At 43.4% G+C, this 15,811-nt stretch overlaps 1 protein-coding gene across 8 annotated transcripts in view; it reads left to right on the plus strand.

Annotated features, from left to right (window-relative positions):
- Window positions 1–14,317, plus strand: part of MITF (melanocyte inducing transcription factor) — a 111,279-nt gene extending 96,962 nt beyond the window's left edge. For 4 of the 8 annotated variants that reach the window (XM_068154343.1, XM_068154342.1, XM_068154345.1 and 1 more), the window contains 5 exons: window positions 1,169–1,286; window positions 4,530–4,604; window positions 5,601–5,676; window positions 7,047–7,194; window positions 10,091–14,317. In XM_068154343.1, coding sequence (XP_068010444.1) covers window positions 1,169–1,286; window positions 4,530–4,604; window positions 5,601–5,676; window positions 7,047–7,194; window positions 10,091–10,492 — 819 coding nt within the window. In that variant the 3' untranslated portion in view covers window positions 10,493–14,317. The remainder of the gene's footprint in view (window positions 1–1,168; window positions 1,287–4,529; window positions 4,605–5,600; window positions 5,677–7,046; window positions 7,195–10,090) is intronic. The other 4 variants (XM_068154344.1, XM_068154347.1, XM_068154349.1 and 1 more) reach the window with 1 other exon arrangement.
- Window positions 14,318–15,811: the final 1,494 nt, after the last annotated feature.

Raw genomic sequence — 15,811 nt, forward strand, 5'->3', positions numbered from 1 at the left:
GCTTTATAAATGTTCCCTTTTTGAAGTTGAGATTGTGGGTGCATCCTGGTGAGACTTAAGGTTTTTTTTCTCTGTCACTTAAAGATTGAGTGAGGGGATTTTGTTGGCCACTGTCTCTTCAAAACAAGCATCAGCATGGCTTTTGGCTAGTGGTACTTCAATGAGTGCATATGAACTTTGCTTCTTATGGTAGCTCCAAATGGCAGAGAAATGTTCTTAGGCCTCAGTCTGGCAGGGACTATCAGCAGGAGTTTAACAGTCCAGGCTGTGACTCACTCTATTGTATTCAAGAGAATTATTTCCATGGGTGTCAAGTTAATACTCTAATCTCTGCAGAATCAGTGTCTTGGAGGGATTGGTTTTCTTCTCAGCAGCGATAAGAAATATTGCCACTCAGATAAGATATCAGAGTGTTTTATGCCTGTCTATTCAAAACATAATTGAAAACAAAAAGGAGACAGGTAAAATAATCCACTCAGGATAAATGTAAACTTCTTTAAATACCTTTCAATTTGCAAGGGATAGCTTTGATAAGCCTAGTTGGAATACTACCTTATTGCTGCATAAATTTACTTGCTTAAACATGGCTAAATAAGAATAGCAGAATGAACAAGTAATTGAGGAAACTTAAGGTAAGAATAATCTTCCTCCTCCTCTTCTACCTTGTTCATGTTACATAAGATGAAAAACAAGTTAAAGTAAATTTAGTGTTTCCTGTGTAGGTAGGTTTCAAATCCCTTGAAATATGTGACTGATCAATATAGTGTTCTTTCTCAAGTATGCCACACCTTGCTAAGTACTTCCTTTCACATATTCCTGGAAAAATGGAGGCTTCCTCCAAGAGACTTTTGTAGGCTCAGACGTTGTAAGAGAAGTGAAGGGGCCACAGATGTAATACTTGTAACTGAAAGGTAAGAACCCACAATAGAGCAGTATTGTCAGCATGTTGTTACTTCTGTGTGTTCTTGAGGAGGAAGGGCAGAATTTTCCCAGTGTAGCTTTTTTTATTCCTCATGCCTGTGAGTATCTGTGACTTCTGCTGACCTTACTGCACACTCTGTACATAGAAAGAGCTCAGGTTTCTTAGCAGGTCTTAACTCTGTTCTTCTGTACAAAGCCTCTCATAAAGGCAAACCAAATGATCTTTTTTCTTGTTTATCTTTTCCAGTTGCCTGTGTCTGGCAATTTGATTGATCTGTATGGCAACCAAAGCATGCCTCCTCCAGGACTAAACATCAGCAACTCGTGTCCAGCTAATCTTCCTAATATAAAAAGGGAGCTCACAGGTAAATATGTCTGAAATACTGCCTTGGAGCAATATACCATTGTTTGAATTCAGGTGATATTGGACGTAATTTTCCTTATGAGAAAGAATATATGGATAAATGGTTACTTTTTGCTTTGCAGACCATTTTTTAGCAGAAGTAGTAGCCCTCAGTGCTAGTGTGTTCACTGTGACAAGTTCAAATATAGCCCCTGGTTGTTACAAATCCTCATATTAAAAACGTTGTGACACAGGAAGCTTCCCTGCACCTCTTGCAGAGCTGCTTGCTAGTTGGGGTTAGTGTTTGCTCTATCAACACCAAACTTCAACAACTTCACATCTGGAGTCTCAGTGGCATTTGTGTCAATGAATTGCTACATGTTCAGGCTTTGCTGTAGTAGGCAGGGCAGTAATAAGCAAATTACTTGTTGTAACGTAAAATCTGGACATGTAGATCCTATACAATGTAAAATTAGGCACTTGAGAACAGAATATATCTCCTAATTTGAGATGAAGTATCCTGTAAATTTATTGTCATCTTGATTCCCCCAGCAGTGCTCCAAGTAAGCCCTGGAAGGCAAGAGTGGGGAAGGGGGACATTGAAAGCATCTTTCTCTCAATCACATGTTTGAGTGCAAAAATAAGAAGATTCATGTTTTCAAGCATTTTATTTTGCTGTTTTGCTTTAGTTGAAAGGATGTGTAACCATGTGTAGGTTACAGTATACAAGACAAGCTTGTTTACAGGATGAACAAATAGAGATCCAGACTAGAACTGATGACAAAATTATGTTAACACCCAGAAATGTCTCTTCTTAATCCCAACAGAGAGTCACACTGCATGCAGTATGGTAGAGGCATAGTTTGTTTCTTGTCTGTCATCCTTTTGGGTTTCTGTTGTGAAAACTCACAGGCTGACTCAGTTGCAAAGCAGGTTCTAGGCAGGAATTAGTTTAAGTAGAGCAGTTTTAATAGCCCAGGAGTCAGCTTCTCAGGAGGAAATGCCACATCCCTGAGCTGGCAGATACTTACATTTATATGACTGCACAAAATTTGAGTTTGGCATCCAATTAAGACACACAAACTGCACAGCGATTTTGTGGCCACTGGAAAAAGAACAGCAATGGAACTGTCTGAAGAGGAGAGTGGGAGGGGATGAAAACCACTCCAAGTCCTTCATTGCAGACAGTTTCATTGCCCCAGTTATAGAAAGTTAGAGGTCTACAGGTGGCTATAGTCTGCAAACTAAATGTCCTAACTTAGCAGAAGTCCAGGCTAGTGGGTTCATTACAGTTGGTTGTTTAAGACTTCAGGCAAAGAAGGCAGAAAGAGAATGAAAGAGAATCAGTGAGTGAAGTGGTCTTATGGAAGCCCATAGTACTTCAAAACAGGCCTGAACTAAGTTAAATGTGTATATGCTACATTCACCTGTACACAAACCCAGTTTGTGAGTGCTTTTTCAGTTCAAAATACATGCTAGCAGATTGCATGTAATTTAGGAGGGGTTTAGGAATTAAACTCCAGTTTAACAACAGTCACTTTGACATTGATCTGGCCAAGGCTTTGTGTAAAAAGCACAACTGCTGTGCTTTCTGACAGCCTGTGATTTTAAAATCAGCATGTTATTGCAGACAGGAGTCTTTCTTCTCCATTTCCTGATTCTTCAGTTGGAGCTAGGCTACACAGAGCTTGCAATGTGCAAGTCTGCCATTTGCCATAAACTTTTCTTCGTGCTACTGTATAAACACTGAAGATGAAGAACCCTTCAGAAAATCAAATCTGTTATCCCAGTGTTTGATGTTGAAGGCTGTGAGTTCTTAGCTGTAGCATTTAATGGGAATCCTTTTCACCCAGGAGTGTAGTTTCTATCTGTTTTAGCATTAAAACTGCTCATAGCTTCCTTTTATAAGGAAGTGCCAGATTAAGTCCAAATTCAGTTATAACATACAATGATCTTTTGAACTCTTTGGAGAGTCCCTTGGAAGCCTAGCATAGGGAGGGGTATCTCATGTTATACTACATGTAATATTGAGGTACCTCTGTATTTTCAGCAACGAAGTAGTAAGCTTCCGGACTCCAAGGGAGACACTTAGCACCTGTTACTTTGAATTGAGTGGGACATAATCCTTATTCCTTAAAAATGAAATAATGCAGCAAAGAAAACCCTTCAGTGACTCCAACAAGTTTATTTCTGTAATGGAAGTTGTGATAACAGGTCATACATCCATTCCTCCTCACTGGCTTTCTGTGGTACTATAATGGTGCCTGCTGGTTTTGTGATTTAAATGTAACAGAGCAAGGAGTAATGGCCTCACCTTTTCCAAAAAATTAGGAGTGGAGCAAAAATGAAAATCACAGAATATGAGGGACCTTGAAAGATCATCTAGTTCAACCCTTCTGCCGGAGCAGGACCACCTGGAATAGGTCACACAGGAATACGTCCAGGCAGGTTTTGAAAGTCTCCAGAGAAGGAGATACTTAAAACTGCTCAAGAAGCTTAATATCAGACAAGAACTGAAAATAATTTAGTCATGCTTTTGCCTAAAGTCTTACATGCTGAAGTCTGGTTGTAAATGTGTGGAGCAAGGTCAGGTGCAGCTCTGAATGGAGGAGATGATGTGCAGCATGGTTGTCATGATTTTGATTTTTTTGCTTCTGGCTGTTTTCTAACATCATTGCTAATAAAGGCCTTGGATTTTTCATCTTTTTTTCATACAAGAACAGTTAGTGTAGCTGGAAAAAGTGCATTGTTCTTAATAGGTCACTTAAGTTATGTGGTGAGCTTGGTGCTGAAGGGCAGGCATGTACCACAAAAGGACGTAGCATTAATTCTGGTGAGTAGAGCCTCTGACTCCCAGGCGCTTCCCATCCTGTGCAGGCAGCAATGCCATAAGCATGCTGTTCCTCTGGTTCAGCTTCTCTCTGCTACGTCAGCCTTGCCAGCTCTCTGTGAATGTAGGAGAAGGTATGTTTGATTTCAGCAGTTCTGCTGTCCTCAAATACCTTGCTGAATCAGGGCCTCCATGGGAAACATTCTTGTCATGGAAGTCAGAGTGGGAAAAGATGCTCTGCGGGCGTAGGGGTGAAGTTCAACGCCAGCCTTGTTTTGGCAGTCACACCTCACTGTACAGGCTCTTCTCCCCCGTTGGAATGGGTGTAATAATTTGCTTGACAAATATCAGTCAGGCTTCCTGCACAAATGTTTCACAGACTGAAATGTTGTGTTTGAATGACTTTAATTCTAATTCCTTCATTCACATGCACAGCATGTATTTTTCCTACAGAGTCAGAAGCCAGAGCGTTGGCCAAGGAGAGGCAAAAGAAAGACAATCACAACTTGAGTAAGTTTGTTTTTCTCTTTTTGCCCTGTTTCTACTCATGATTTTAGGCACTGAGTGTTGAAATGCTGGTTTTCAAAATCTGAATGAGACACTTCATGGAGTATATAGTCCTTGATGCTATGTCCATAGATCAAATATCTCCAGTTGCTGTGAAACTCGCTTAAACCTGCTGCTGACATTTAAGCTTTATTGCTCTTTTTCTCCTGAGACAAATGAAGGGGTAGTTATCATCACTGGAATTACTGGGAACAACATTTAATCCAGTTGCTCTTAAAAAAATCCACCTTGCACAATTTTTCCTTTTGAAAAAACTAATCTTAACTCTTACATATGTGGTCAATTTGTATCTTTAAACATCAGTGTGGCAGTTTTATAAACTACATTAGGGAAGGCAATGTGCATTGCCAGGTTGGGGGAGGGGGGAAAAGGCATTTAAAAATAATCAGCATCTTATGACTTTGACTTTCCTTTTATATTTTATACTACTAGAAAAAGAAGGAACTGTTTTGTGCCTTGAGCTAGTCAGAAGCCTTTTCCCCACCATGAAAAGCTAATGCAGGAAAATTAGTATTTAAGTTCCACTTTTGGATCCTCAGAATGTTGCAACTGAAAGAGTGCTTAAAAACAAAAAAGCAATGCTACATTTTGTCCCTCTTGGGGATTTCCTTGAGTATCTCAATATTTGTCTCTGCATTTTTCTGTGATGCTTTTCCCTGGGAAACATTGCACTTCTCAGTTGATGGCTGACACAGCCATCGTGGGTTTGAGAGTCTTAGTTCAACTCGGCCCCTTCAGCAGCACCACATTTTTCCAGCGCAGACAAAACTTCCATCCTTAGCCTGCCCATCTGTAGGAGAACAAAGTAAATTGTCACTGGACTTTAAGCTTTGGGCAAGCATTTCAAAGATGATTAAAGAAGTCTTTGTTTCTAATCCTTTGTGTGTTGCAATTAAGTGTGGATGTGACTTGTAATGTTTCTGCTGTTTTTTCCTGAAGTTGAACGAAGAAGAAGATTTAATATTAACGACCGTATAAAAGAGCTGGGCACTTTGATACCCAAGTCAAACGACCCGTAAGTATAACAAGGAGACTGTGGGAAGGAGGTGTTTCAAACATGTATATATCATAAAGTATCACAGTATAACTAAGGTTGGAAATGACCTCGAGGATCATCGAGTCCAATATCTTTAAGGAACAAAAAGAATTTACCGAAAGAAAACCCCCAAGTTGTTTTTTATCATCTGGGCACTCCATGACTGTAGAAATTCTTGAAGGTCATAGTTTGGCAGAACAGAACCAATCCCTCTTTTGTTGAAAAGGGAGGGCAGTTTATCTGGGAAGCCATCATATTCCCCTTCCCGCCCCCCCAAGAAAATTGGTAGCTCTGTGTCTCTTCACTGATAATTTGCCACTGTTTGTGTTAATTTCCAAGTAGTCCTTTTGGGTGATTTTACTGCTGCTGTCTTGTCTGAACACTTCCTCAATGCTGATTCAATTTCAAGGAGTCTCCTTTACTCTGCATCCTGAAAGGCTCACTTAAGTCTGAATCAATGCTCAATGATGCTTTTGGGGAGTTTCCATTACTTTATGGCAGTTGCACATGGAACAATTCATAGCAAGTCTTCAGAGAGGCTCTTTAGCTTCCTCTAAGGCAAGCAAGACAACATTGCATAGTATCAACATACAGGACAGGTGGGTCTTTGATCTTACAGTCTGCAGCAAACTTTATTTAAACAAAGTAAGATGATGCTGAGGGAGAAGAAGGTACAGGCAGCTTCTCTAAGTGAGTGTGGGAGGAATAATGTGGGAGAAGTAGTATGGGAGCTGAGGAACCATCACCCTTAGGCTGCAGTGTGGCATTTATATTTTGTCCAGAGTTTACGTTTAAAGCACCTGATGCTGTATTGGGCTCTTTCCTTCCTACTGTGGAACGGTCCTGGTGCACTGCCATCAGGAGACAATTGCTTGCTGATTCTTGGGGAGCTAGAGAGCCTCAGATCCTCCTCCCACAGAAGCAGCAGCTCATAAATTGTCTTTTTAGTTCCCCCACTGAAATCACACATCACCCAAACAGCAAGGTGTGCAGTGTTTGAGAAGAGTCATGGGGGGTTCATTGTTGTTGTCTTGCATCAATTTAAAGGAGACCCTCGTTTTCAGTCTCTCTGCATACTGGTGGTCACAGATTGTGCTGAAGGTAGAGGCTGATTCCTGGGGGCCTTGGGGATCTTAGTGCCGCTCGCTTGGGACAGAGCTGGCTGCAGCCTGCTTCCAATAGCTGCACTCTGGCCCCATCTAGTGCAATTCAAGTGCTTTCCCTGTTCATCAGCTTGGGATAAATGAGCCGGGCGTTGTGAGGTGTAATCATAGCTACTGATGTGGATGCAGTGACTAAAACAAAGCCTCCAGAGAGCCTTACCTGCTCCTTTTTGATTGATTTCAAAGGGATATGCGCTGGAATAAAGGAACTATCCTGAAAGCATCTGTGGACTACATCCGTAAGCTGCAGAGAGAACAGCAGCGCACAAAGGAGCTTGAGAACAGACAGAAGAAGCTGGAGCATGCCAACAGGCACCTGCTGCTCAGAATACAGGTTTGCTCATAAATAACCTGCAAATGCTCTTCATGTTGTAGTGTGTGACTGCAAATAATGGTAACTGAAGTTTGAACATGGGTTAAAAGAAACCACCATTTTCATTAAAAGTGACCAATTTCCACCTCCCTCCCCTCCCCCTGTTAGTATCCTGAACAAAATCCCAACACCCTAGTAAAGCACTTTTGGTTGGCCTATTTTTGTTCTATCATAGCCAACCTAAGTCACAAACTATACTACAAAAAGATTATATGACAATATAAATTGTGGTGGGCAGTGCTGGTGACAGACACTGCAGCACGGTATCTTGAGTTCCCCATGGGTATCTTGGGAACTGGCTTGTCAGGGCAGTGGCAGAGAAAGCCCACCTAATGTGAGGGCTTCAAGACTTTTCACATCAGGACAGCCAAGAGCTATGGATGTTGAGTTGCCTTTTTTTCCCAAGGAGCTGTGGTTGGTTGTCGTCTTTCTCCCTTGAGGTCTGTAGGACTGTAAAACAGTTCTCCTTTTCAACATGGAAAAGCAGTAGGTGGCGTGAATGTTCTCTCCACGAGTTATTGCCTAGTTAGATTCACCCAGCAGCCTGTAGTACACAGAGATTCAGGCTTGAGAGGTTACTCATTAATTCTTTTGCCTTCATCTCAAGCTGGATAGGAAACCTTAGCAACAACCTTACACAGCTTTGATTGTCAACTCTCTTCTTGAGGTGGGCAAAGATAGGTGGGCATCCACTCCCTCCATAAAAGAGTAGTTAAAGTAGTACACCTAGAACTGGGTGTAAGAACACATAACACAGAGACAGTGATGTCCCAGATGTTCACACTGCAGGTGAGCAGCAACATGAGACCATCTGAACCCTACACACAGGCTGCGGTGTTCCAGGCTTGGCCACTGGGTCGAGAGACCCTTGAACCACAGCATGGCTAAGCCACAAAGTAGATGATGAAGCTAGGGATGCCTGCGAGTCGAGTGTGGCAGGAAAGAGCTCTGAAATAGAACAAGCTGGGGTGAGCTTCAACACAGTTTTTGTATGTTGTTAAACAATCTGTTTGCTAGAGGAGGACCATGAAGATGCACAACCCTTCTGCATAGTGACATCAAGCAGTGGTATATAAAAGTGAAGTCAGATCACTTCTTAAGCATCTTCCTTTGTGTTATCCATCTGCTCTGGCTTCTTTTTCAATTGACATAAAATCCAGACCCTTGAATAATGGGTGATGCATCTAGCAGCAAATAACCTGAAGTCTGTATTTTCCCTTTTTCTGTTGATTAAGCACAGAATAAGGAGCTTCTGATTTTAGTATGTTAGCTGGTAGAAGAAGCTATTCCTTATTCCCCTTCCTCCACTGATCTTGCATTGTACCATTGTGAGCTGCTTGTCTTAGCTTGAAAAAAGGCTGCTAATCAGCCTCAGTGATGGGAATATCCAGAAACAGATAATCAGAGCAGTGATTGTGATTGCCTAATACAATGCATAAGTAGAAACAGAACATCTCTCTTGCTGCTGCACTTGACAAAGGGCATTGAAATGAATTCTTCGATTATCTGTCTCCAGTCAAGTGCATCTCCATGATTAAATGTGTAGGTGGGATTTAAATTTTTCATGAAGCCTCAAAGAATCCTGGCTGTGTATGAAGTCTAAAACCTTGCTGGGACTTACCTATAACTTTCCAGTTCAGGAATAGTGTTGTTCAGTTTTGGCTGACCTTTTTACCTCCAGCTCTACTAGGCTTCTCAAAAGAGAACTGGCCCTTCCAGGGTCTCAGCAGGAAATGAGAAGTGTCTTGTAGACATGCTGTGCTTTCACATATGTGAAGTACCAAGTGTATGCTTCCCTATTTCATTTTTTTCCCCCCCAACTTTTGAATTTTCCTCACCTGACCTGATGCCAGACTTTCCTGCTGTGGCACTAGTTTGAGAAAAAGGCACAGGGGGGCTGAGTTTTGGCTCTGTAGGTTCTGAGAAGTATGAAGGATCTGTGTGGGTGATGTTCACCCACTTCTTCAGGAGAAATGTTCAGATGAAAATCAGCAGAGCAGAAGTGTACGAGGTGCAAGCTCTTACTGCTGCAGGAAAGGTAGGAAAGGGTTTGTGTGCATAGAAGGAAAGTCAACAATCATAGAATCGTAGGACTCTTTTGGCTGGAAAAGACCTCTTAAGATCATCAAGTCCAACCATCAACCTAAGAGCACCATGGCCATTAAGCCATGTCCCACAGTGCCATGTCCACATGTTTCTTGTACACTTTCAGGGATGGTGACTCCTCCACCTCCCTGGGCAGCCTGTTCCAGTGCCTGACCACTGTTGCAGGAAAGAAATGTTTCCTAAGAAAGTAAGGTGACAGATTCTGCTTTCAGGTTTGTCGTAGTTTGGGCTGGCTGCCCTCTGCTACAGGGGTGTTTCCTGTGTCCAGAAGTCCAGCCCAGTGGGTGGACACAGGAAATTAGGTTATTTCCTACCATGATCCCTTGCACCACTATAAGTTTCGCGGCGGGGTCTGGCACTTCCTCTTTTCTTCCTCCTCCGTCAGTCGGTAACATGGGGGAGAGATCTCCTGGCTTTGGGCCTGGCTAGGCCCAAGGCCACGGGGGGATGGGCAGTCTCAGATCTGGCCAGCTGAGACTAGCCTAGCAATGGGAGGGGGAAGAAGGAGCCCTGGGGGTCTCGGGTGTACCCTCAGGTAGGGATGGGATTTCTCTGGGTCTGTTTTGGGTTCTTTTCTCTCGTCACTGTATTTCTAGTTTTTTTCCTGCACGCACTCACTGTTCTATTTAAACTTTCCATCACCTTTGCAATCCGTTTGTTTGAGTCATTATTTCTGCGCGTGGTGGGGAGGGGGTCTGCCCCAACCCATTACAAGGTTGTTGTTTGATTTATCCCTTCTCCTCCTTCACAGGAACTCGAGATGCAAGCTCGAGCACACGGACTGTCCCTTGTCCCATCTACAGGCCTTTGCTCCCCTGATATGGTCAACAGGGTCATCAAACAAGAGCCTGTGCTGGACAACTGCAACCAAGACATCATGCCGCACCACACAGACCTGTCTTGCACTACCACCCTCGATCTCACTGATGGCACCATCACCTTCAGCGACAACCTCGGGAATGTGACTGAACCAACCGGCACTTACGGTGTCCCTGCAAAAATGGGATCCAAACTGGAAGACATCTTGATGGACGATACCCTCTCCCCCGTGGGAGTAACTGACCCACTACTTTCCTCCGTGTCCCCTGGGGCATCGAAGACGAGTAGCAGGCGGAGCAGCGTCAGCATGGAGGACACCGATCACGCTTGTTAGCGTATCCTTGGCACCCCTTCCACAAACTGCTTTGTTTCTTGATCAGTAGATGAAATTATTTACCTTTTGTAGACTTCTTTTTTTTTTTTTTACTATTTTTTTTTTTGTCCCCTCCCCCTTGTGCTTCATCAGTAGCCCTCTGTGTGTGTGTGTGTACATATTATATATATAGGGTTTTTTTTAGACTTTTTTTGTGAAGAAACTTGTATATTCTATTTTAAAACTACCAATGACTCCCAAAATATTGTACAGCCCATGTACAGTATCTGTGAACTGGATCTGCCAAGAACTTTGAACTGGTCAACTCTACTCAAAGCAATAGAATTACAAATGAAGAGTCTGTTTCTACTGGGGGGACAGAGAGAAGGGGGGGTGGGGTTGGGGAGGGGGAATCGTAGACTTGTAAATGCAACCTATTTACTTGGAAATGAAATGTAAAGTTAAAGAATGTAAAGAAACCAAAAAAAAAAGAAAAAAGAAAAAAAAAAAACAAGAAGAAGAAAAAGTCCAATTTGTTATTGTATTAATTGAGTAGTGCTGCCTTAAAGATACAGTGTCCCTCAAACGTTGGTCTTGATATGGCAAGGTGTTTGGGGGGAAGTACCCCGCCCTACTCCACTCAGAATCCAAACAACAAAGTGTTGAGACCACCCTGATTGTGTTGATTGTGGGATAAAATGCCGTTGCTGAAGATATCAGGGAGGTGAGAGTGCTCTTTTTCAATTCACCCTGAGCTGATTTGGGGGTTTTCCTTTTGATCATGGTTCGAGTTTGTTGTGTTTACTCTTGGGGTTTTTTTTGGGTTGTGTAACACGCCCTCGGTGGCTTGCCAGCAGCAAACCGAGCAGGAGCACTGTGAGTTGGTAAATGCTCTTTGGACAGGGGGGAAAAAAAAACATATAGATATTTTTTTTTATCAGCTGGACACATTCTGTTGTACATATCTAAGTGGCTTTATGTTTCTTTTTTATTTTATTTTAATGGCATTGTACAGTTCATGTTGATTTGCATGGATTCCTTAGTTATCCTCAGCTTTTTGTTTGACGTATTTGTATTTCGTTTGTAAGAATTTTTTTTTGTTTAGGGCTTTGGGTTTTGGTTTGGGTCTTTTTTTTTTCCCCCCCTTCTTTATATTTCAACATATTTTTTTTTTTTTTGGACATTTTTAAAGCTCATTGGAAGTTTTCTGGGTTCTTTGTAAACACTTGAAAGGAAGCTTTTATGCAGGGTTCTGTGTTTTAAGAGAGATTTTGAGAATATTTTGTATATTACAGTCTCACTTTGCAAAGGTTTTTAAACACATTTAAAGTAGAGTACAAGTTTAGATTAGGTAATAAAACGACTCTGTAGAGAAACTGAAACTTACATATTTATTTTTAGTGATACAGACAAGAAGTAGTAAGATGCTTGGAAACATAACTATGTAGTTAATATACCCGTTAGAGTAACCTGTGTTTCATTTCAGCCAGGGCTGATATAAGAAAACAAAACAACAAAAACACCAACAAACAAACAAACAAACGAGCAAATTGCTGTATCTGCAAATAACTGTTACTTGATAACAATGTTATTAATTTTTAACATGCAACCATGTTGTAAAAGTAGTTTGGTGCATTATCTACTCAAGTGTAGTCCTATGCAATAACGGTAGTTATCCTTGTATTATATCAAGCCTAGGTGTTCTCCAGAGGTGACCTGTGGTGTTCCAAGCTAGATGGGTGGAATGGATTTCTCCAGAGCAGCCTACAGCTGCCTCGCAAGCGGCAGGCGAGCATATCTCGTTCAGAATGAAGTGCCTTAAACTCTAGTTGTAGTCTTCCTTGACTAGCACTGACTGAAGTGTGGCCTAGGAGAGAGCTTTAGGGTGGTGTTCCGTAGGACCTCGAGGTGTAGCATGGTGCCTACATGTGGAAAACAAAGAGCTTCCTGTTCTCCTTTTGTGCTACACTGGAAATGATGTAGGACGAGTGAAAGGGTTAGGGACTTGAGTGCCAGTTTGGCAGGCTTTGGAAGGAAACCTTGGGTGCAGCAGTTAGTCTTCAAAAATCACATGTGAATGGGGTAGCGATGGGACAGCTGGGGACAAGGATGAGAGGTCCCATAGCCTGCAGCAGGGCTCGCTGAGCCTTCACCCTATTGTTTCCCCACGGAAGGGTTCTTGAAGCGTCCCCTGGCCAGCCCTGCTCCTCCTGGTGCTGGTGGTGAGGGGTGTGGGGCTCGGTGGATTGCAGCTAGCTGAACAGTACTGCGGGGTCTGCCTTCCTCTTGCTCTTCCTGTGGCTCTTGCTGGCTGTGTCCAGCCATCTCCGTTTCTGCTTGAGCTGTGTGTTAGCATTGATGCAACCACTGGGTTGTGGCTTTGTTCTTCTATTTTTTATTTTCTGAAGGAGGAGATGGAGTTAGATTATAATGATGCCTCTCCCCCCCCAGCCCAGACAGCTTTTGGGAATGTGTCTTTCCTAGGGTAGTGAAGCTCTGGCCCAGGGCAGGACCTGGGAGCCTGCAGGATGCACCACAGCTGTCATGGTCTTCAGACAGGGAAATTCCCTGCAAGGCAGTTGTGCCATCGTTGGCTCTGAGCTGAGTGTGCAGATACAGGCTTCTGGTGCTGCCATTTGGTGGTAGATAAAGAAAACCAGGAGTGTAAAATGCTTATAGCTGTAGCACAGGGTTGGGTTACCCTTCCCCATTAAAATGGGACAGCTCTACAGCATTGTACAAAATCAGGGTGTGCGCACTTGAGTATAGTAACAGAACCACTGAGTCTATTGATTAAGGCTTTTGGGGTGATGCTTGTGCTGGGCTTTCAGGAGCTGGGAGTCTAGACTGTGGTATATAAATATTTTTCAAGCTTCTGTGAAACCACTGGTACTTGCAGCCAGCCATGACTTCTGATTTTGGGTACATGCTGTGTGGAGGCGAGTTAGGATTCAAGGAAAACCGTTACATCAAGAGCTGGATTTCTTGATACAAGTCTCTGTGGCCCCAGCAGCTGTGCCGTGTGCTCTGCCTGCGTTGTGTTGCTCTGGGGTAACACTTGACTTTGCTGTGCCCTGCTCGCTCTTCACCCCATGTTTCCTTAGGCTACAGCCTTCCTCTGAGTTTGCCCATCCTTTGAATGGAAGCATGTTGACACTGCAGTGGGGACGTCTCTGGGAGAGACAGGCCTCCAGGCAGGTGCTGCCTGGAGATGTCTCTGCCTGTTTGTGCATTGTGAAACGTGTGGCAATGGCGTTTTGCAGGGGCTCAATGGCAGAGGACAGAGATGGCACTGGCAGGGTTTGGCATGAACTTAGGTGGAGTGAGATGGAAGAAGGTGTTGCCCAGTCTGCTGATGGTGTCTTGTGTGACACAGGCCTTCCCCCGGGCGGGTGGACAGGATACCTACCAGTTCTCACTTTGCCAAAGCCATGCAGCCAGCAGGAACATGCAGAGTACCGTGAAGTTCTTCCTTACTGCTTTTGGCCTATACAGCAATATTTAACTCTTACAACCTGTAAAAGCAAAAAGAAGGTACATAAGGAAAGCACAAAGCACAAAATAATGCACTTACATTTATGTTGTTTGACATAAAATGCACTGGGGGGGGAAGCTGATGTTGATAATAGTATAAATACCTATATTTCTTGAAAAAGTGACATTAATTACTGCCTCTTGCTATGATGCTTGGTACTGTAATGTTGATATTCATCTGCTGTTGACTGCAGCAATAATTTGTGTATGGTCCATAGCACTGTAAATTATGGATCAATATTAATGTATCCAATGAAATAATTTGAACTGTTGTTCTTGATAGATGGATTAAAGCATTTGGTTTTTCACATATGTCTGTGTAAGCCACTCGTTTCCCATCCGAGTTGACCCTTGTTGTTCTGTGCATTTGAAGTCCCAGCTGTGCTCCTGTGTTTGTGACTTGGTGGTGGATGTGTCCATGTTCCTGACCTGGTGTCAGTCAGCAACCCTGGTTGCACCAGAGCTGTCTGGGTTTGTTTGTATTGCAGTAGCACAGCAGGGACAGAGCTATGGAGCAGGCCCTACTTGGGCTTTGCAGAGAGACACCACAGCAGAGACCCAAAGCTTATGGTCCAGAGTGAGGAACAAAACAGGTGGGCATAGTAAAATGTCATTGCCTTTCTCCCGTGCTGTGGGCCTTTGCTTTTCACCTCCCTCTCTTCTCAAAGGGGTGTCTACCAAAACCACCCCTGGCTGCACTGCCCTTCACCTCTATCCAGCTGTCCCGTGTCAGGCATGGCCTCAGAGGTACCTACGTGTCTTTGCACTGCTATCCTGCAATGTCACCTACCCTCAGCAGAAGCACATCACCACCTTCTCCAGCTGAACTGTGCTCCCAGTCCTCTGCTCACCAACTTTGGTCACTTATTTGAATCCTCCACTCCCCTAAATGTGCAAATGTCTGCTCCTAGGTCATGTCAGGAGCTGCAGCTAGGGCCGGTTAGGAACCAGTTGGGGTCTTGTTTCGTCTTCCCATCTTTGTTATTTCCCTGCGTCTGTGTTCTTCCATGCCTTCTAGTCTTGTTCTTTGACAGGCTGTTGCTCACTTGTGCTCACAGTATGGAGTCCTCACCATCTCTGTGGACATTGCTGCAGCAGCAGTGGTGGTTAATATGTAGTATCTCAGGGGATTTAATTCCTGGATACAAAGTAGGAAGTTTTGGGTTTGGCTTGACTTGACAAATCCTAATACCTATTGGGAGTAGACATACTTAATTCAGAAAACTCAGTTGCAATTGAAAAGGGCTGTCCTGCATTAGTCAATTTAAAAACCAACCAACCAAAAAATGCTGGACAAATCTATCTGACTCTGCCAGGAACAGGGTGGAAAAGCCCTGTGTCCTCTTTGTAGAAGATACCAGAGTAGCTTGTGAGTGGTTCCAGCAGACTGTACTGCTATTTCTTTAGAAATTCAGCACAGTGGTAGCGTGTGGCACTGCAGTACTGCAATGGAACGTGTGTTTATCAGCAGCCTAGGGTCTCCTTTGTAATTTAGGGTAGAGATTTTGGATGTGTTTTGACTTTCCTTTTGGTGGTCAGTTGTGCCAGCTCTGTATTTTGGGAGTGAATTCAGTGGTGGTGGTGAGATCGGCTCCAGGCTTTGGCTGGATTACAGAAAACAGGAGGAAAATGCACTGTGCGGATAAGGGCTGTAAGCAGCTGCCCAGTGTGTGTCAGTACTGAGGTGGTGGCAGGTCTGGTTGGAAGCATCCTAGGTTGCTTTGGACAAGCCTGAAAAATTCTATGTAGAAAGTGGATGTCCCAAATAAGGCCACTGAGACCTGATGGGGTTTGGCTTGCTGGAAA

This window comes from Melanerpes formicivorus, unplaced genomic scaffold, assembly GCF_026170545.1.
Source record: "Melanerpes formicivorus ecotype bairdi unplaced genomic scaffold, bMelFor1.0.p_v2 SCAF_28, whole genome shotgun sequence".
Taxonomy (NCBI): domain Eukaryota; kingdom Metazoa; phylum Chordata; class Aves; order Piciformes; family Picidae; genus Melanerpes; species Melanerpes formicivorus.